The following is a 22,339-nucleotide window of genomic DNA, read 5'->3' as shown; positions in this document are numbered from 1 at the left end:
CTCAAACCTATTTAGGCTACAAGTTCAGAGTAAACTGAAGACAATGTTTCTATAAAAGCAGTAAATACAAATAAACGAATTCAAAAACCTTTTAGGATTTTTTTTTTTTTTTTGCCGTCGAAATGTCTTGTGACGAGTAAAAAAAAATGCGATACGCTGTTTGTCTCTTTGTTGGATTGATGTTGGGTCAGTCAAAAAAAGCAACATATGTTTGCATTGCGGGAATATTTAACTGTGTTTCACTTTAACGATGAGCCTTTTTTTTAGTGACTAAAGACAAGAGGGGCATGAGAACCTTATCAAAAGTTACTGGCCATAAACAAATAGGCTAAAGGAACGGGTAAACATTCTTTAATGGCAAAATTATATTTTATTTTATCATTTTTACCGTATGGCAGGTTATGACAACTTGTAAAACGTTTTCGTGACTCGAGCAGTCTATTATGAAATATTTAAAACACGCCACGTCGATTTTCGCGTCATCAGAGCACTTTTTTTTTCGAGAGTCATTCAATGCTATAAGAGGAGAACACAACCCTGACCTGAGCGCGAACCCTAACCCTTTCGCTTGTTATTCATGACTGTCGAAAAGCTTAAAATATTGTCCACTTAGAGGCATCTCAAGTAATAGGACGTCAACCGTGCTCGTGCAGGCTCTCCTTTCGTTTCCGGTCGCGCGCCCCTCTCTTTACCGCGCACTTTCTATCTGCTGCACGTGCGGGTAAAGACGAGAAGGAAAATAGGTTCAATACTAGGGTTCAAAGAGCACTCCGCCCGGGGCCATGGCGGCTCGGGAGGCAGGGATTGGGAAATAAATGGCATTTAGGTGAGGCAGATTTTGCATAAAGTGACATTTAGGTGGTAATACTTTCTGAACGAGGTGAAGAATCCCGCAACGAACCATGCAGACACTGACAAGTGTTTTGATGTTTTAGTGATGCACTTTGTCAGAATAGCTGTCAAACGCTTGGGCCAAGAAGCTACGAAGCTAAACCATATAGTCAGCTAGATTTGTGTTGGATATGCCTCTGGGTTTCAAAGTCATCACTGCAGGTAATTTGTAACATTTGGAGTTGTACCAAAGCTCACAAATATGACAGAAGGATCAGTTTACTGTAAGGAATACAGGCTACCGTCGCTAATCTCTAAATTATAATAGGTACCAAGGTACTCGGTTTAACTTGAGCTTTTCTTGGTTATGTGCCAAAAGGTTTGGGTTGACATTTGTCTAAGTGATTTCAGGTATTTATTTTAAAGTCACGTGTACATTTTGTTGTTGTTTTTTGTTGGGGGGGGGTTTTGTTTTTTTTGGTTTTGTTTGTTTGTTCCGGTCAACGATAACAGCGGGGCGTTTCATCTGTTACACCGTCTAATTGGTGGAAATGTGCCCATTAAGATCAGTGAGCGGGAGAAGCAGTAAATGTTTGAGCCATGATGATGAAAGGAGTGGCAGTGTGGACTCTTTTAAGCCGTTTAAAAGCCTGAGATTCCTGTTTGCTTGTTCAAAGAGTTTAATTAAGGGGTTTTAAAATTTTAGGTTACAAAAAACAAAAGAAAAAGAAAAACAAGCAGACTGATTTGAAAAACCCAACACATGGTGAACTTGGACAGTGTATGAATACAATGAAAATCCCTACTGAGAGTTTTTATTTCACAACTTTGAGTCCAACAATACTAAAACTTTTCTAATGACGCTCTGTACTACCAAGACGACAATTTGGCACTCCACACAGGCCAGCTGTTCTGATTATAATGCCCCCTATAACTGAAGCCATCATACTTTTATAGCTTCCAAATTCAAATCGTTGGCAGTGTCCAAGCTGCTTTGTAACTGCGAACTTCATCTAGCTTACGTGTGTGTGTGTGTGTGTGTGTGTGTGTGTGTGTGTGTGTGTGTGTGTGTGTGTGTGTGTCTATTATTTTTATAGTTTGTTAAATCAAAACAAACGTTCAGTGTGTTAAATGTTTTATTTCAGAGCTATAAGCACGTGATTCATAAGAAACTATGAAACTGTAAAAACTTTAACAAATATATGTTAAAAATAAATAAAAATTAGTCAGTGTCTGGACTTCTTAACTGGTTCACCTTTCGTTTCTCCTCAACACTGAAAAAAAAAAACTTTTCCGTTTTCCAACTCTAGTTTCTGACAGCAAATGCCACAATAAGTGTGTGTGTGTGTGGGGGGGGGGGGGGGGGGAGAGGGGGGGGGGCCTTTGGCTGGGCGCCATACAAATATGAATCTAAATTGCGCTTTATGCTATGCAGCCTACTTGCATATCCGTGAAGCATACATAGGCTGCCCATTTTTATCTGTCAGTAGCTACATGGCAAGAGGTCAGCCCCTCAAGATCAAATATTTTTCTTACTAAATGACGGATTTATTAGACAAATAAGTTGTGCGTCTGACTCTGAACCCTCTGTGATTGAAATATACCCTTGTGTCAACAGCATTGCCTCTCAAACCAGGTCCCGGGCGATGGAGGGCTGCCACAGCGGATTACTGAGCAAATATAAGTGGGAAATGAGTGCAGATCTGGGGGATCTACGCATCCACATCCCCGGTTTGACATTTCCGTCCAAAAGGGCCTCCTTCTTGCTTATTGTTAGATCAGCGGGGTCCCTCCTTGGGAGCTCTTATCTTAGATATGTTTTACTGATGTTGTTTTAAGAAACTCTATAAATTGGGTGTAACAATGTCAAAGCAAGAACAAAGCATAAGCCAATTGGGGAAGAAAAAAGAAGAAGGAAAAAAAGCTTAACCAACGCAGTATGTTAGAGCTTTCCATTTCCTTTAACTTTCAGCTCGAAGTGTTGTAATTCTAATGATCTAATCCATCTTAACCTGGGCGTCTAACAGCTACGATTAGGGTAGGCCCACTCCCCTCCGCTCAGAGCTATACTAAAAAGTCGTGCTCTCATAAATCTAAGCGCCTGCGTTACCATAACGTGTGGTGAAATCATTATTTGCCAACGTGGTGTCAGAGAGTCTCTCATTTCGTCTGTCAGGAATCCAATTTCCTCTTATTTACATCCACGGTATAGATTAATTACTCCCCTGACTAGAAGCCTGAAGGAATTAAGTTATGAGATCCTTTGGTAGGCTCCGTGATTAATCCATCGCTGCCTATGCAAGAATACAAAAGAGGAAAGAAAGGCGGTGATTAACACTGTTACATAATAATAATAATAATAATAATAATAATAATAATAATCATCATCTAGTTTTTCATTGTAACAAGGCTCAAACGGGACACCTGAAGTGAAATGGGACGGGATGGGGTAACTCAAACGATCTAGACACGATTATAGGAGGACGGCCCTTTTAGGCCCAGGCACTAAGGATACCTATGATCGGGCGCCGGCACGGTCGACTATTGATAGAACTTTAAGGGTTATGATATCGGTGAGGTTGCTGATGAAATATCCCCCTGATTAATAGAGGACTCTGTCGTAACGGGCTGACATATGGTAGGCGAGGCAGCTGGGGATGGTACCTCAGGCATCCCCTACGGCCATTAACATATTAGAGGCTATTGTGCAGGCAGACAGTCCGACTTCATCCAGAGCCCCTGTGCAGAGAGACAGCACCCCAGAGCTGTTTGATATAGGCTTTCAATAATGTATTACTCTTCAATCCGCCAACGGAGCTGTTCGTGGTGCTGAAATGATTGCCATGTGGCGTGTGCGGTGCTGCGCGTGGAGTATGTTCAGTGCCAGCGGTGTTGCGTTACTCTCAGTAGATAGTATGAGGTGGTGAAACTTTTAAGCCATTGTGTATACATATATATATACACACACACACACACACACACACACACACACACACACACACACACATATATATATATAGATATATAGATATATATATAACAGCTGTACTATTTCGTAACAATGCAACAAAAAGGACTCTGTGATAGCGGCAACCTCTAACAGGAAATTTGCAATATCACTTAATGAGCAAATAGCTTTTTTTTTTTTTTTTTTTTTTTTACATTTCATTCATTCTTTTCTTTTTTCCTAGAAAGTCTGTGTCGCGAAAGAACAGCGTTTGGAAAAATATTCTCACAACGAAAACAAATTTCTTATTATTTTTTTCACAATTTTCCTCAATTTTTAAATTAGATTTACAAAATTATGTTTAACAGAATTGAACGAATGAAGTAGTGGAATAAGGCTAGCAGTGGGGAACGCCACGAAGCAGGCCTGTTACAATTTAAATGGGAAAGCAATTGCAGAAGAAAAAATATATATATTTTCATTCAAAATGACATACGTCTATGCTAATCTTTAAAAAAGAAAAAAAGTTACAAATGACCAACAAAATTTCTTAAAAATTCAACAAAAAAGTATTTTACTTACGTTAAGGATTCGCTGTCTTCTGTCCGTGTAGCCAAAAGCTAAAGAAAAGCAATAAAGAGCAGCTTTCTCTGCTATTTAACAGCGACTTCCTTCATCCGCCTGCTTCCCCTGAAACCCCCGAAAGCTGTCTGAAAATATTGCATTTTATATCAGCAAATCGCGATTAATATTGCATTACATGCTCTTAAAAATTCCTCTTTATGAATGCAGCCGAACGTGAAGCCCCACAAAAAAAAAAAATTGATATAGCCTATCTGCAAGTTAGGAGTGAACAGAAATATTTGGAGGGGGTAGAGGTCACACAGTGGTCATTTTTAAAAAGAAAATCAACTTTTCTTTTTCTTTTTCCCTCTCTCTCATTCTCTCTCTCTCTCACCCTCTTTCTCTCTCTATCATCTCTCTCTCTCTCTCTCTCGCTCTCTCTGGTGTCAGTGCTCAGTTATTCTACATTAAAACTTCATTAAATGTTGATTGTTGGGCCTGTGTCAATATAGGAAGAAAACTTTTTCCTTTAACAGCCTATTACTTATTAATTCATCCTATTTTATGTTCAGATGTTTAAATAAAAGGTAAGGACAACTAAAATACAGCCTCGCAATTTACTTACTATACCAAATAAATATTATAATATAGAAAAAATAAACAAACATTTTAAGTAAAACTTATATTAGTTTATATAATAATAATAATAATAATAATAATAATAATAATAATAATAATAATAGAGAAACTAACGGCGCAAAAATGTAAAATTATACGTATCTAACTTTCAAAAGTTAAACTTTAAACTTTAATATTATCCTCTAAAATTAGGCAAATGTATATACAACCATTATAATGAGTTTTATATCGCTGATTAGAATAAAGCTACGCCATTTAAAACCATACCAAACGCTTTATCACGTGGCCATAGTAATGCGTTAAACTATTGCACCAGCAGTAACATTGATAATCGTGTGCCGTGCAGGCCGAATCACAACCAGGAAAAGCACAGTTTTCTTTCTTTGATTTATTAGAAGATTGCTGGAACACACCTCCCTGTTGGATTTGGCTTACAGGATGAATAGTACCAATGAAAGTAAGAGGACAACAGAGGAGAGTGGAGAAGTTGTGAAAGAGGGAAGGAGACAGTGGGACATTTTCTCCATGATGCACATGTCGCCGCAGTTTTTGTAAACATACTTTTGTGCACAAAGTAAAATATTACTTACACAACGTTTCCGTAACAGTTAACACGACAAACAACGTGGTGATCTCAATGTGAAAACAGGCATTAAACAGTGACTTACACCATCCACAAAATAAGGTCTAGCAGTAGACAACTCTGCTGTAGGCTATGCAGTGATTCTTCTTCCAATGCATAGAGTGTTTGCACTGCAAACTGAAACACATGAAAGAACGAAAAACCCCTTTTATTGATTGCGATCTCTCCTTAATGATGTAGACAGAGCTATCATGCTCTGATCTGTCTGAAACTTTTCCCAGTGATGCCAATGGTGCAGATAGACCCCCTCCCCCTTATTAATTTTGTTTCCAGAATACAGGAGCTCACCTCTGGTAAGTGATAAAGTGATGTCTGTATATACAAACGCATTTCGACATAGCCGATCTAGAAACCTAAAGGGTCCTTTGTGCAAATTCAAAATAAATATATCTGCAGATGTGACAGCCCACACAGGCTAAATTACTTCCCGTGAATTAGGATTTCATGCAGGCCTGAAAAATTATTATTTTTCCGATAGCCATAAAAAGTTTGCAACTAAATTTCAGTTCGTAGCAGCCTCCAAATAAGAATAAATGAACGGATGAATAAATGAACAGTCATGACTTAGTCTATATCAACGACAGAAAAGATCAAACCCAAACCACATTTAACAATCAGTGAGGTAATTCGTAAATGGCTATACTTCAAAATAACAGGCCTATTCGGAGAAAATAACTCGCTATAGTATCGAGCAAATTACCTCTTTCCACAAGTTTTTTTCTTTTGTTTTCTTTTATTTAAAAGGCAATGTCGACGTCGCTAAACTTTTCCCTGGTAACATCTGAGCCAAGTTTGTGTAATCTGTTATTTGCATACTTCACATTCACCGATAACGTGAAAATAAACAGGATATATGAAGCCTCATAAAATGGGTATCTAAAGTCCATTGTGCACCAGCGTGTAAAATCGCTGGAGACAAAAGACTGAAAATGGTGTCTCGGTGTCCCTTGGTCCCCAAATTCAGTCACACAACTTTTTTTTTTAAATTTTTTTTTAACTTCTCTTCCTCGCCCATCAGTGAGCCGCGGAAAATTTCAACCGCTTCTGCTTCTGTCTTTGGTTACAAAACCACACTCGTACCACATTTTTTTTCAGGTCCAACTTTTCAGCTATAGCTGCTATTTTCTCAGACGACGGTCGAGGTTGTACAGCGAAGTAAGCCTCCAAAGACCTCTTTTCTGGGGCTGCTATCGAGGTCCTCTTGCGTTTCTTTTCTCCTCCGTTGAAAATGTCAGGTTTGCTCATTTTTTCCCTTTGGGCCCCCTCGGCCTCTTCTAGCCAGGCCTGGAGGATGGGTTTGAGCGCAATCATGTTGTTGTGGGAGAGAGTTAAAGACTCGAATCGACAAATTGTACTTTGGCTCAGTGATCCAACGCCGGGGATTTTGAGATTAGCCAAAGCGCTGCCCACGTCCGCCTGTGTCACCCCCAGCTTGATCCTCCGCTGTTTGAAGCGCTCCGCGAAAGCCTCCAGCTCCCTTGGGTCTGTGTCCGAGTCATTAATGGAGGGAAGTCCGTTGTTTGTGAGCCCAGGGCCGCCTTGACCTCCCCCGTGATGGCCCGGTAAGAGCCCGTGGTGGGTGAGAGGTGAGTTCATGCTCATAGCTTGGTGGGAGAGGTGACTCAAACCGTGCATGTGAGAGTGCGGGTGAGCAGAGGTGGAGATGAGCCCACCACCGCCACCTCCGCCGCCACCGCCACCTCCGCCGCCCGCCACGTCGTGCGCACTGGACATTAAGCTGAGAGATGGCGAGCTGATGTGGTCCATAATGTCCGGTGGCTCCAGGTTCTGGTGGTGGTGGTGGTGATGGTGATGATGGTGGTGGGCTAGTGGCACGGTGGATGTCGACGAGCATGGCACCGTGCTCATCGTGTGGTAGGTGGCGTCGGGCTTGAACGGGTGCGTCTTGCCCTGGGACACGGCGATGTCCACGGCCGCCAAAGCCTCAGCCCGAGCCAGCAGCGTCTCATCCAGGCTTGCGAATATGTTACTCTGTAACTGCAAGAGGGGGGGATAAAAAAAAAAAGAAAGACAGAAAGAAAGAGAGGGGGAGAATGAAGGTTTTCAAAGTGAGTAAGAAATGGGAAAGGACGTGAAGAAAAAAGGAAGGCGACAGAAAAAAAGAAAAAAGGATAAATGAATCTGTCAGTCGGGACTTTTGGCGACACATAACAGAGTCGGAGTATTCCTTCAGAAGCGGCAAGTCATAAAAATTAATACAAAAACAGTAAAGCCCGGCGTTGCGTGAGCATGCTTTCAAAAAGATCACAGACTCTTCCAGTGATTGCTGTGGAATACATGAAAAAAACATTAAGTGCGCGTCTTGGCTGAATGTGCCTTGGAGCAGCCCTTGTTATTAGGCACAGACAGCGCTCAGTGCTGCAAGCAGCTTAAGCAAGTAACAAAAAAAGAAGAAGAAAAAAAACAAGGACAAAGCGAAAGTTTTCGGGGATGGTTTACCTGTGGAGTTTGCAGACAGGCTCTCCTTATAGCTTCCGAGCTGGAATGCAGGGTGGTATACTTGTGTTCGGGTAAAGAGGGATGCATGGCGAAGTGCGGCTGTTTGCTGTTCATGGACATCATCTTGGCGAGCTTCTCCAATTAAAGTGCACGGAAAGAAGGGGGATAACGGCTACAAGAGCTAGAAAACAATCACAGACACAGAGTGATCCTTTGCCTATCCAGTAATGACGCAGTGTAGTTCGCTGTATAGTGCGCCGAGTGCAGCCTTGAGCCCGGAGATCACAGAGATGCCTGCAGTCTCTCAGACGCACTTATCTGTCTACTGTTTCCCACTGCTGGGGATGAGAGAGGCTCTTACACCTGAGCGCCTCAGATCTCGTCAAGCCCGTGCTCGGCTGCTCTCGCGAGACATAAACTGCCAGAACAGTGAACAGGCTGACAGATAAAAACTGCTCACAGGGCAGGCAATAACATCTGGAGACTGGATGCCTGCGTTTTTTAAGGGCTCACTCCTCTCCTCCCAGCCACAGAACCTCGCCGTTCCCAGTGCCTGTAGGCCTTATCTTTTAACTGGAGGCCGAATAATATTGACTTTATGCCGCAGAATTGAGCATCTGTCTATTTTAGGCTGGACGTCTGATTTCAGAAAGTTGTTTCCAATCGAGTATTAGGGAAAATATACACACAAAAACACGAGGTCTATATTTAATATGAAATTAATAAATAAGCAATTTTAAGCTTGTAGGCATCGGTATAGACATATTAAACTATTTTAATAATGTATTTTTTGTTGTAAAAGTTGTATGGTTTTCCAGTAGTTCTTGGCCCACAGTCCCATTTCTCATATTAACCCTTGGAAATACTGACACCGCCCCCTTTATCATTAGAGCCCATCATCGCCAGATGAGCACTAAACAAATTGATTTAATACACCAGTGTAACCTTGTACACAGTCTTTACCTAAATTAATTAATCCCAATGAATTAACACTTCATTTATTCAAACCACAACGGCTCCCCAATTAAAATTTCATGCAGCGATTAGAGGTATGTGAAATATACACGATATCGTTAAATTTGCATAATAAATAAGGCGCTTTCTGCGCCAATGGATTTAGTGTGCGTGGGGTCTCTAATGTGCGTCGTTACAGGCAGCATGTTTTGCAGTGTTGGTTCCACTTTCAGTGGCGACAAATTTATTACTGGTTTAATGTGTTGCAAAATTACCAGCAAAAATAGAAAAAATATGGACAGTGTGAGGAAAAAAAACAAATGTAACTGGTACACAACATATTAATCCCCAATGTCAGTGATGAGTTACTGGACCAGGCAATGCAAACCATACAGAAAGGCAAAATTAATTTTCATAATTTTTTGACTATTTAATGCATTCCCGTTTCATTTCCTAATATACATTACAACTACTAATTCAGCAATTTTTAATGACAGTCATATTCATCTGTCTTCAGTATTACAAGCCATTGGAAAGTCCAAAGACCACATTAGCAGAATACAGAAAACAAGGCTGAAGGTATACTTGGAAAATGTCTCAGCCCCAACTACAGTAGAACAAAACAGCATGGGTTAGGACTACAATGCGATCACCAGTGTGATCAGTGTGCATTAGCACATCACTAATGAGGCCTACAAGCACACTGCACAAAAACTATGACATTCCTATCTCGTTTTAGCTTAATTCTTGTAATATTACAAGAGACAAATAACAATAAGTTACACCCTAGCATCACACAATCACCATAACACTGTACCAAGAGTAGTGCACCAGGAACACATGTTTGTTTTGACATTTTTCACATGAGCTTTGAATGTTTGGTGGGACTGCTTATGGTAAAGGGACTGTGGGACTTTCTCTTTATTGGCTGACTGCTGTTCAGCGTGTGTCTGTCTCTTGTTGTGCTCACAGGCTGACCAGCAGTGTAGCCAGAGGAGGAAGAGGAGGGGTTTACAAGATCATGATCTTGGCTTGCTGGAAAGCCAGAGGGACCGGCCTTATTCTCATCCGAAGGATCAAACAGCAAATCAAAAGATAGCTCTTCGGTGTGAGAGGCCCCTCCACAGACGCCACTCTTCCTACCAGAGACTAATGCAGCACAACCTTCTTCTGCTGAACCTTTTGGAGTTTCTTTGTCGTTCAAGATGCTCTCCTTATTGTCACAAGGTTGGTGATTGTTATGCTTGTTGTGCGTCACTGGTTTACCAGCATGGCTTGACAAGGCATTAGGGAATGTTTGAGGCTCTGGAACTAGGGTGTTGTCCATATCTGTGGAAAGACAGGAATCAACAGAGAGCCCTGGACTACAGGAACTCTCACCCTCCAGCATCATGGAGTCCAACTCTGAGATTTTGTTCAGGTAGGCCACATCCATACAGGCCTCACTGGACATGTGGAAACTATCTGACTCATCAACCACAAAATTAGTGGATCCCTTGATAGAGCTTCCTTTACTTGAACCTGTACATGACTGGTCAGAGTTGGATTTGTCCCAGCCTGCCCAGAAGACAGACTTTGAGGGCTCCAAGTCATTTGGAGGCAAGCCTTTGGGGAATTTCTCAACACTGTTGAATTGGTTCTCCAGTGTGGTACTGCTCTTATCAGGACTGGGAACCTCTTCAAAATCAAGCCTCCTTAGATAAGACCCAGGTTTAAATGCAACTTTCTTCTCACGGATGCCTGGGCTTCTCAGAGTCAGGGAGCGGAAAGCAGATGATGGAGTACTGGGCAAAAAGTCAGAGGAGGTGCCTTCCGAGGCCTCGTTTTTCTGCTTTCCTGTCAGATTTTTACTGAAATCTTTGTGATCTGCGGATGGCATCAACATCAAACTGTGATTTCTAGAAAATGTGCCACATTCTGCCTCTGGATTGCTGCAGATCAACTTCCTCTCATTGTCACTCAAGCTTCTCATCATCATGTTGACTTTCTGCTGCTTTGTGAGAGTTTCCTTAGCAGCCTTGCAACTCCCACACGCTTCCTGCACTTCAAGAGATTTCTTCTCAGACACCCTGATCCGACTCTCCAGCTCATCAATGTACTGGTCACTGCGCTCAAGAGCCCTTTTCAAGTGGTCCACATCGCGCTGATACTGCTGAATTTTAGCTTCCAGTGCTGCGACTGTGTATCGGCCAAACCTGGCGACAGATCATTTAGTATTTAATTTAGAACAGAAAATTCAATACTTTTCAATATTTTTTTTTGTTAATCTTTGAAATGTAGTCTATTTAAAAAAAAAAATCAAATGTAGAAACTCAACAAAAACTGAGATATAAATAAAAACAACCTTACATTTTTCTTTTGGGGAGAAAAAGATTGTAAATGGCGATTTCACAGAAAAAAAAAGGGCATCTATGTCACATAGGAGTGACTAATGTCAGCCTGGCTCTGGCTACAACATGAATCAAAAACTCAGTATTCAACATGCAAATCCTCATTATTAAAACAGAAGTAATCATTTTAAAATCTATAATAACAACCCAGTAAGCCAAGAACACATTATTACTAGAAGATGCTCAGCAGCAAGAGTGGCTGCAAGAGTGGACCTTATCGACTAATGGCAGCAATTGAGTATTACAATGAGAAAAAAACCAAGGTTCCTCAATTGCAAAATTGACATAGAATAATATTTTTATCTTAACTGTGACTTAAGAAACCCACAAAGGTAGTTATTTACAAAACCTTGCATTGATTTGTAAGTCATCGTATCTTTAATCAAACTCCGGGCTTGGCAGATGTGAGCTTCTTGGTGGTTATGGAAAGTATTACAGTTTAGGATGCATATGTGCTCAAGCACTTCTGTCTGACTGCGCCACCTTTATACTGCAGCAGCAACTCACACCCAAGCTGCATGCTGGGCTGTTTCTCAACCTACTATTTAGTCAATGGCGCAATGTGTGTTGCCCGTCTTCAGTCTGCTCTGATCTGGTCTTGCCTTCCAAAACGTTTCCTCGTCTCATTTGTACCATAGCTACTCCTAACGCGCTGGTGTTACACAAACAGAGGTGCCATCACAGTTCCAGTTGATCTGAGCTGGATTCCAAATTGACTTATTTTAACCTGCTTATGAAAGTGTGATTTTTTTGTGTGTGTGATTTTAAGACTATGCTCAAGTATAAACCTAAAAAGATTCTTAGATATTGAGGGCAAAGGTTATACATGATACTTACTTCTGAGGAGATCTGCTAGCCACCTCTGCTTTCAGTCTCATGTTTTCTTGCACAAGGTCGACATTTTGAGACCGCAATGTCTTATTTGCCTGAAGGTGGTAAAGTAAACATTATCAAAATATTTCTATTATTCCAAAAAAAACAAAAAACAGCAAGTTACATTATATGGACAAAAGTACTGGACCACACCTGTTAATCTCCATCTAATCTAATTCAAGTATTTTCAGTCCCATTGCCAGAGGTATATTTTAAAAAATACATACAAAATAAAGCACCTAGCCATGCAGACTGCCTTTACAAACATTTCTGGGGAGAGCAAGAAAATAAAAATAAATCGTAAAAAATTGAATTTGAGCGTGATACCATAACAGGATGCCACCACTGCAGGAAATCAGTTTGTGAAATTTCTTATTTCCTGCATATACAATCGGCACAAAATTTGTTTGACGTGGATTTCAATGGCTGAGCAGCTCCCACATGTGTAATATGTAGGTGGTACAGAATTTTTGTCCATATATTGTGTGGTAAAACAAGTAATCGAGCGCAATAAACTTCGAAGCAACATCCATTTAGCTTTACTTGGAATACAAGAATCAAGCAGGTAAAAAAAATAATACTACCAGAACGCTTTTCCTTATATAAAGTAATAAATCGGAATAATTACATGCAATTAATATGTCTACTTTCAACTGTTTCATTAAAACACTCTTTAGACAACTAAAATACCGAACAGTGAACTAACTGCATCTATCAGAAAACAGTGAATTCCTGCTTTAAGGGTCAATTTACTGAAACCTGTAATGTCCTAAATGTTACAGGCTTCATACCTCTTTGAGCTTATCCATGTCTTTCTTTACTTTATCACAGACATCTGTGGCTGCTCGCAGCTTGTTTGTCCACTCCTCCAGGACAAATGGAGCGACCCTTTGTTCATCCAGTTGCACTATATTAATGCTGCAGGGATCCAAAGCAGTCTTCAGTTGCTCCTCCAAGCTTTGATTTTTGGTTTTCAGCTCCTCGTTTTCTCTCATGAGCCCTTCAATTTCCTCCTGTTAGAGAGAGAGAAAAAAAATGAAAATATCATTTGGAAATAATGATATCGAGTGAGATACTAATACAGCTGTGATTATACTTTTATTAACTCTTTTTTTTCTAAACAGCTGTAAATAATAAACATAGGAAAGCATACTAAACATAACAGAGCACGTCAAACCAATACCTCATACTCGCGTAAAATTAATTCCCCTCTCGTTTTTCTGAGACATTTTCTCACAGAAGGACTATCACTGTGATCACCCTCATTTGTTCCTCCTGTAACACAAGCACACAAGTACAGTAAATGATTAACACAATAGACCACAAAACACATTTAAGTAATGTTCCAAGTAATATCAGCTGGCTTTTATGTGGCTTTGTTGTTACCTTAGCACAACATAAGAGTAATAAAGAGGCAAGCGTAAAACTGAAGAACATTCAAGGCTTGAGGTGCTGCCATGTAAAATGCAGGCAAATTTATAGTGCACAGGGAAATTGTGACTGATTTTCACAAGAGAAGACCATCATTTGTAACATTCCTTTTAATAATTTGCTTACATGTTCTCTTTTTAGCACAAAGATTGTTTATTTGGTAAATACATCTTAAAAAAAAAAAAAAACAAAACAAAAAACAACAAGACCAAATTGGGTTAAAGGAAATCTCTAAAATGATTTATCTCTTTATTTTAATCTTTTCACACGTTCCTGTCTCACGTCTTTATGGTATAGCTTCAACAAGGTGCTGGAAATATTCCTCTGAGATTTTGGTCCATGTTGAAATGATAGCATCACACAGTTGCTGCAGGTTTGTTGACTGAACATCCATAATGTTAATCTCCCATTCCACCACTTCCGAAAGGCGGATTAAGATCTGGTGACTGTGAAGGCTATTTAAGTACAGTGAACTCATTGTAATCTTTGAGAAATCAGTCTGAGCTTTATGACATGGTGTGTTATCCTACTGAAAGCAGCGACCAGAAGATGAGTACTCTGTGAGTACTCAAAGTGGTGCACTTATCAGCAAAAACACTCAGGTAAGGCTGTGATGCTTAAACAATTCTCAGCTGATACTAGGAGAGTCAAAGTGTGTCAAGAAAATATCCTATGTGCATTTACACCAACGGCAGCCAGAAAACAGTTTATACAAGGCAGGATGGATCCATTCATATTGTTTTCACCAAATTCTGACCTACCATCTAAATATCAAAGCAGAAGACTCGAGACTCAGCCAACAATTTCCCAGTCTTCTGCTGTCCCGCCGTGGTGAGCCCATATCAATTGTTGCCTCAGTTACTTATTCACAGCTGATAGGAGCGGCACCTGGTGTTTCATCCATTTCAATGTTGGACTTATTGTGCATTCAGAGATGCTCTTCTTCACACCTTAGTTGTAGCAAGTGGTTATTTGAATTACTGTTGCTTTCTTGTCAACTCTAAGCAGTCTGGTTTTTCATCTGATCTCTTGCATCATTATAGCATTTTTAATCAGGGAAAATGGGACTCACTGGATATTTTCTCTTTTTCAGACCATTCTCTATAAACCTTACAGATGTTTGCGTGGGAAAATCCCAGCAACCATGTTACATTTAAAGTCACTTAAATTACATTTTCCCCCATTCTGATGCTCTATTTGAACTTCACCAGGTTCGCTTGACCACATCTCTGAGTCTAAATGGATTGTGTTGCTCTCATGTAACTGATTAGATATAGATATATGCATTAGATAAATGCATCAACAAGTGTATCTAATCAAGTGGCCAATGATTGATATTAAAATTCCAACGGTACAGGTGAAACAACTGCAATAATAAAGTCTTTGTTTTTGCAAGAAACAGCTCCGTGAATGACTGAAACAATCAAGTCTGAATCAAGTTTTTGGGGTTAAGCTTAGCTATATGTCTGCATGTCAGTGAGTACTGTCTGGTATTGTTACAAAGAAATCCAAACTGATCTGCCAACAAAAATAGAGAGTAAACGCTGGAAAACAGCAGGGTTGTATGATTAAAACTAAATACATAAAATTCATATATTCAAATATGCCTCACACAAGTTCAAAGGAAACCTAAAACATTTATTTTTCAGTACAACTGTCTTAGATATATCACCTCGTGCTACCTTTGCCTGCATAAACTGTAGCCAGTTTGTTTTATGGATAAGGGAATACAGTTTTACAGACTGCAGGTAAGCCTGCAGTAAGAAAATCAACAGTTTTCCAATAAGCATTTGGAAAGGATGGATCCCCCAGCCCCTGTCAAACGCTTAAACACTGCAAACAATGCTTGCGTTCATAAAGGAGTTATTTTTATGCTGACTTACTCTGAAGCTGCAACAAGCAATCTCACTAAATATGATCCAACTTGCTTTATTAACTGAAATCGTCAACTTGGGGATATTACTAACAAAACAAACGTCACGGCTCATAGAAAGTTGCCTGCAAAACTTGAGGTCGTGCTTTGTTGGGAGCACAATGAAAAGAAGACTCAGCTGTGAGATGCTGCAGGCAGGCAGATCACCTCTTCTCTTCTGCTTCAAGCCTGCTTTCCTTTGTTTGCCCGCAACTACTCACCGATGATTTCCCTGCAGGGGTTCTCTGTTGTGATGGGGACTCTGCAGGTGGGACACTGGTTAGCTTTCTTTAACCACATTTCCATGCAGGATGAACAGAACACGTGGTGGTTGGAACAAATAACCGGCTGCCTAACCTGCACCGAGAAAAACACGAGCAAATTAACCCACTAGCACAACCAAACACAACAAACAACGGTCACCTCCGTTTAACTCATGTAGGAAACAGTTTGCCTAGTTTGTTTACCAAACCATAGGCGCTAACGAGGAGGTTAAAAAATCGAACGACGCTTACCTTTCCGAGGCATATCTGGCAGGAAATTGGCAAAGTGAGAGAGAGGGTAGATGCCTGGTAGTTCAGAGCCATTTTTCATTAAAAATGTAACTCACTTCCCTGAAGAGGTACAAATCTCCCACCAAACCGCTGCGTCGCGCGCCGAGCCTCACAACTACAGAAACCCAGAGGGGTCAAAAGGCGGTACTTCGCGAAACAGGTACAGTTGCCCTTCACCCGTAATTTTATAATACTAAAATTATGTCTTCTTCACTGGGTTTGACAGTGAAGAAGACACACACAAGTATCTTGTTGTAATGTATTCTAGTCACGGCTAAACCAGGGCACAATAGCTTTATCACTTGCCAGTGTTTAAGCAAACTATTGTTATTTTAAACCGGAAATAGAAAAGCGTTAGGAGTAATGTGGACTCTATTTGATAAATGTACGTCCAATATTGATGAAGGCGATAAAACCAGACATTACACCTGTCTGTGGTTCATTCAGTATTGTATATACATACTTTATACATTTTTTAAAAAGTATTTTCCTTCTCCTGACTTTATTTTGCATATTTGTCATGCTTACATGTTTTAGATTTCAGAGACGTTTTAATATCAGACAAACATAAACTAAGTTACTACAAAATTCAGTTTTAATTGATGAGTTATTAAGGGGAAAAACTATCCAAACCTACTTGGCACTATGTGAAAAATTAACTGCCTGCTATCATAAATTAACTGTGATTAACCATTTTTTTTAAACATGCTCATGTTCAGTTTTACTAGCCACTGCCAGGACTGAATGCTGCCAGACCTGTTAAATACACCACTTAAATGGAACCTGTCTGATAAAGTTGACCAAAAAGGCTCACACAAAGGCTCATCTCACAGTATCCAAAAACATCTTGATGATCCCCAAGACATCTGGGATAATATTTGAACTGACAGGACAACAGTTGGAAGTTTAGAAGGTTTTATGCCATTAAATGTGGCATAAAACTAACACAGCATTTCATAAAGAGAACATCACATCAACACTCTGCCTAACATGGTGGTGGTAGTGTCATGGTCTGGGACTGCTTCCAGTTCCATTGATGGAGCCATGAATTCGGCTCTCTAACAAAAAACCTACAAAGAGAATGTCCATCCATCAGTTCACGCCCTGAAGTTCAAGTTCACTTGGACAGTGATCTAAAATGCAACGAGCGGGTTGACCTCTGAATAGCTTTAAAAGAAGGTTTGGAGTGAGCTAATAAGAAGTCTGGACCCAAATCAGATTGAGATGCTTTGACAGGTCCTTGCTGCTTGAAAACCCTCCAGTGTGTTTGAATTAAAATAACTCTGCAAAGAAGAGTTGGCCAAAATTCCTCCACAGTGATGTGAAAGCTTCATTGACAGTTATTGCAGAGGCTTGATTGCAGTTCTAGGCGCCAAGGGTGGCACAATCAGTCATTAGGTTTCCGGGGGTAAATACTTTTTCACACAGAGCTAGGTAAGTTTGGATATTTTTTTTCCTTAATAAATAAAGTCATAGTTTAAAAACTATGATTTTTTTATTTTTTTACACAGCTTATATTTGTCTGATATTAACCTCCTAAGACCCAAACTCTTTCATGGCATGCATATTTAATTTCTCTTTGCTTTTTGGGCTGTTTGGGACCTGATGAATTTAAAAACAAAGAATTACCAGTTGCTGTTTTTTACTTGATTTTTGTTTCTGAGAAAAATGAGATCCACATATTAAATTTCGATAGAACAGTGACAGTATAATGTCCTCGTGAGTGGATAAGAGCAAAATTTTGTATTTTGGTCTAGACATCCCAAAATGTAATGTCCACATATGTGGACACCAGATCCTAGGAGGATAAAATCTGTTCCGCAAGAAAAAGAAATAAAAAGAAATCAGTAACATGGCAAATATGTTTTCACAGCTGTGTATACAAGATGGATGTGCCTTCCAGGCCTGAAAGATGAAACCACGGTTTAATAGCCTTAAACCTTTGTTGTGGCAATAAGGAGACCTCTCATCAGGTTTTAAACGAAGTCCAGTTGTACTAAAGTCTGTGGGAAAATGACAGTTTGGGTTCTCATGTCTGTGACCCCAGTAAACACTTTCAATCACTAGTTTCAGGTCTTATTAAATACATTATCTACACTATCTACAATATGTTCCCCATTAGAGCCAGGAGGCCTATTGCTAAGTTGAGAGCAATCTGCTGGTGCCTTGATACAGTATCTTTACTTCACATAACAGTGTGTTTAAAGGATTCTTTTAAGGTTGTACTTTATTAATTCCTTCTTTAGTTTGACATCATGGAAACCATGATGTCAAACTAAAGAAGAGAGATTTAAAAAATGCAATGTATTTTTTTTTTACATATTACAAAACATGTTTTACAAATGTTTGTGAGAACTCACTGTGGAGACCCCAAGCAATGAGTCCTAATGACTTTAGGCCTAACAGAAATGCATTGATTATTGGTGCTCCAAATAGAGAGCTCATTTAAGAAAGCTTGTATGTGTTGAGGATCCATTGATGATTACAACAACAGTACTTAACTTTTTTTCACATATTATAGGTCTTCTGTCTGAATTAATACATTGGGGTTATCATCAATAATTAGTTGGGAAAGCAAACCCAATTTAACATATCATCATTTTTTTTCCATATAGTTTAAAACGTGATTTCCTATTTTCAAGTTTACTATGTTGTATTTGGGAAAGTTGCACATCACTGCATTTTGCAATGCAAATATGACCATGTGTGCATATGATGCAAACTACAACATTTTTCTTTCACAGAATACACTCCTGGATTTGATGGGCAAGGCAGCTGTATTCCCTATAAAAATCTATAAAGCTACCTTTCATCCAGGGGAATGCTGAGATTTTGGATGTATAATTTGCATGCCACAGATTATACTGGTAAATTATTTTAAAAATGAACTTCCAAAATAAAGTCCTGAAAGAGGCTTCAATGGTTCAGTGTAGTAAGAAAAATGTAATAATAAAATATTAACTTTTCATACACACAGCAGCACAACTGCTTTCTATTTGGGTTACACTGTAAACAAATATAGCTGTTCTCTAGTAAACTCACTACACATTGAACTTCTGGCAAAACTTTAAGTAAAGAATGATTAACTGGGTAGAAATTATTAAGAAAATTGGTCACTATAGGTCAATACACTCCCAGTAAAAACAAGATATTTAGCTTCGAATTTCCATCTTTATAGTTTTTGTAAAATGATAATTCACAGCAACGTACAAAGATCAAGGGGGATGCATGACAGAAACTAACTGCAAATTGAAAATCTCTTAAATAGATGCCACAAATATCTCATTCATTCAGTTAGAAAACGATTGCATTGCAATATTTTGTGATGCCTAAATGATCTAATTTATAAATAACAATACAGAGTGACCAAATATTAGCATAATATTCACTACAAGTATTTCAAATTACATCTGCCCCACAGCTTAGCCCCACAAAGCCATTACTCATATCTAAACCAACATGTCCTGTGCACATTGCATCTTAAGCCAGGACATCTTCTCAAGATCTAATATGATTAGAATTGACTGACTTCAAAATAACCTTGTACACTGATCCCAGTTTGAAAACATCACCAGTACTTGTTTGATTGTTTAGTGGTCTATTAGGTGGATCACAGGCTTCCATGTGTTCTCACTCATTTTTCATACCACCAGAGAACATTTGGAGTAAATGTACGTAATGAATATGTTTAAGTTAAATCAGTTAGAGAGCAACATCAGTGTAGAATCAATTTAAATGCCATTATTCAATGTTACTCTTCATTATCCCTAAACAATGAGAATATTTTAATGTATACAGACTTCTGAAGGAGAGGCAGCAGGAACATATTCAAATATTTTTAGTAACTGTATCCGATTGGACTGAAAAAAAAAACAATGTGGATGTTATGTGCAAGCTTTCATATAATTCTATATTAATCCCTGCATTGAAAACAACTTCAAAGTACGCCTTACACACAAGATGCTGTCAGAGGCACTTTCCAGTGTGCCACAGCAAACCTGCAAAACTGTAAAAGAAGTGGTTAATGAATTTACTTCAGGGCAACTTGTCCTAAAATAACCAATATCAGGCCAAAATGAAAGAAATACCCATTGTCCCACTGCGATTGCTTTGCTTTGCAACAGGCCGGCCATTAATTGGTGACAGTCAATTAATCACAGCCGGCACAGACGGCTGCATCTATTGATCTTGTCCCAGCACTTATTTTTCATCCCTAAATGACACCGATTGCCATATTTGACCAGCATGTGTAATGGACAGTGAAGAACCAATGACCCAAGTGTCATTCTTGTCACTGGTCGGGATCTCGATCCCTTCCCCCATCTCTGGCAAATAGCATCTTTACCATTTAGCTGGGAAAGGTTTAGACTGCCCTAAGAGCACAGCAGCGAAACAGTGTGCTCTGGTGCTCAGATGACCTTTTCTGTTTAAGGCTTAATCTCTGACAAATGCTTGCTTTAATTAGCCTGATACCCCCTGCCTAGACTGCCTCCCCACCCTCCCTCTCTCCCTCGGCATGTAGTGTTCTGCTTTTCTTTCTCTCTTTTCAATTTGACTTTTGGAAATCCTCAAACCTGAAAAACCTTCCCTCTGTGTATTGCTATTTTATTGGAAAAATATTAAGTGTCTTTTTTCAACACATAATTGTGATCATGGGATTTCAGGATATCTTCCAGGATATTATTCAGCACACTCTAGTTTATTTAGCTCAATAATACGAAATAAGTGCACATAATGAATGTCTAGGACTTGAATTTGAAAGTGTGTCCACAGAACAAAGCACAAGGAAAGCAGTAGGTTTCAGGTCAGGATTTGTTGGAGTAAAGATTAGCCAGGGCACATTAGGAGGCTTAAGATAACACACAACAGCAACCTGCATGCCTCATCTATCGATCAGGCTCTATCAGAGACGGGGAGTGTGTGTATGTGTGCAAATTCAAGAAAACGACAGATGGTTTATGCTTTCAACAACCGTAAAGTACTCGAAAGTACCCCTAAGTAATGTCATAATTTAATATAGAAATTGTGTAATATTCGTAGAAAATGAATATGTCAATTGCACAAGAAGAATCTGATGCAGAGTCTTCTGATTGTCTAGATTAAACTGGGCAAATGTTGCTGAACTGTTTATAATACTGTTGAAATCAATTCCTCTCACAGCCTCTGCTTCACCCAGAGACTGCACAAGACCATGCATCCTTTCCACTGCAGGAGCAAACACAAGAAAAAGAGATGCATGGCTACAAATCCCTGTTTTATTGGAAAGGGGCCTAATTATTAGGATGTAAGTCAGGCTGTGACTGGAGGGCCGTCTCCTTGATGCGGGCCCGGTTTATATTTATCCCCTTCTCTGCAGCTACAGCAGCAGTGCCACCATCACTACCAGCAGTGTGTGGCGCTTTTATTACATCGCCCACAGGCAGGTTCAGCCCTGTCACAGTCACACACATTCAAGCATACACTCACACACACACAGCCTGCAGGACCGGCAGCCAGTTGAGTCCCCTCCACAGCAGAGTTGCCCTGCATCCCCATGCAGAGCCCCACATGGGCCCATGGGACAGTGGAGGGAGGGAGCGGGTATTATGGTAATACTATGGCCTGCTGCTCCCTTCCCCTCTCCTGCAGCACAGCTGGGAAAGACCATCATTACAAGTATTGTAGCAATCTGTTTAAGAGGGACACATTGGAGAGATTGGGTGACAGAGAGAGGATGAGTGCTGCATACATAGATCACATAAAATATGATTTAAATGTGTGTGAGGGGACCAGGAATAAAATGCAAAACTTGTTATGAACACCTTATATCAAGTCTACTGTCAGAATGGCCAGCTGTAAATCTCTATTTTCCCCTTTTTTACTTTTTTATTTTATTAAAGGTTTCTCGTGTTGAGCTGGTCATATCTCAAGATAGGGGGCCTGTGGCACATAAGGAATAAATAGGACATAAAGTACTTGAATCTCTAATGCCTCATATAGCTTTACCAATCCATATTGTAGTGTGTCACAGGCTAGAAATCCATTAGAAAACGTCTGAAATCAAACAGCCCTGAAATGGTGCGAACACACTGCTGTTAGGGTCAAATTACCCTGATTTCATGTACAAATTCACTAACCAATTATTTAAGGACACAAATCGAG

At 39.8% G+C, this 22,339-nt stretch overlaps 2 protein-coding genes and 1 long non-coding RNA gene across 4 annotated transcripts in view; 1 reads left to right on the top strand and 2 right to left on the bottom strand.

The window, feature by feature from the left end:
- The window catches only part of LOC113020848 (uncharacterized), an 82,670-nt gene that overhangs the window by 26,898 nt on the left and 33,433 nt on the right, over window positions 1–22,339 (top strand). The window contains exon 1 of one of the 2 annotated variants that reach the window (XR_013901947.1): window positions 16,221–16,358. The exons of the other annotated variant lie outside the window; for it this stretch is intronic. This is a non-coding gene — a long non-coding RNA (uncharacterized LOC113020848). Of the gene's footprint in view, window positions 1–16,220; window positions 16,359–22,339 lie in introns of those variants that run through there. 2 annotated transcript variants of the gene reach the window in all.
- Window positions 5,355–8,445, bottom strand: pou4f1 (POU class 4 homeobox 1). The gene is made up of 2 exons (XM_026165105.2): window positions 8,085–8,445; window positions 5,355–7,622 (listed from the first exon to the last, which is right to left on the bottom strand). Exons 1-2 carry the CDS (start codon window positions 8,205–8,207, stop codon window positions 6,639–6,641), a joined length of 1,107 nt encoding a protein of 368 aa, XP_026020890.1. The 5' UTR covers window positions 8,208–8,445; the 3' UTR covers window positions 5,355–6,638.
- On the bottom strand, window positions 9,444–16,298 carry obi1 (ORC ubiquitin ligase 1). The gene is made up of 6 exons (XM_026165091.2): window positions 16,160–16,298; window positions 15,866–16,001; window positions 13,485–13,576; window positions 13,093–13,314; window positions 12,266–12,354; window positions 9,444–11,233 (listed from the first exon to the last, which is right to left on the bottom strand). The coding sequence occupies exons 1-6, from the start codon at window positions 16,229–16,231 to the stop codon at window positions 9,898–9,900; spliced, it is 1,947 nt and encodes a 648-aa protein (XP_026020876.2). The 5' UTR covers window positions 16,232–16,298; the 3' UTR covers window positions 9,444–9,897.

Source organism: Astatotilapia calliptera, chromosome 1, assembly GCF_964374335.1.
Source record: "Astatotilapia calliptera chromosome 1, fAstCal68.1, whole genome shotgun sequence".
Lineage (NCBI taxonomy): Eukaryota > Metazoa > Chordata > Actinopteri > Cichliformes > Cichlidae > Astatotilapia > Astatotilapia calliptera.
The sequence above is the reverse complement of the archived record's forward strand: the minus strand, read 5'-3'. Positions and strand labels throughout refer to the sequence as shown.

Excerpts from the sequence above, each read along its gene's own strand:
- pou4f1 (XM_026165105.2), bottom strand. The coding sequence starts at position 8,207 with ATGATGTCCATGAACAGCAAACAGCCGCACTTCGCCATGCATCCCTCT. Across the intron at positions 7,623-8,084 it reads CCTGTCTGCAAACTCCACAG|TTACAGAGTAACATATTCGC; the intron begins GTAAACCATCCC and ends CCCCTCTTGCAG.
- obi1 (XM_026165091.2), bottom strand. The coding sequence starts at position 16,231 with ATGGCTCTGAACTACCAGGCATCTACCCTCTCTCTCACTTTGCCAATT. Across the intron at positions 13,577-15,865 it reads CCCCTGCAGGGAAATCATCG|GAGGAACAAATGAGGGTGAT; the intron begins GTGAGTAGTTGC and ends CTTGTGTTACAG. Across the intron at positions 11,234-12,265 it reads GCTAGCAGATCTCCTCAGAA|GTTTGGCCGATACACAGTCG; the intron begins GTAAGTATCATG and ends ATCTGTCGCCAG.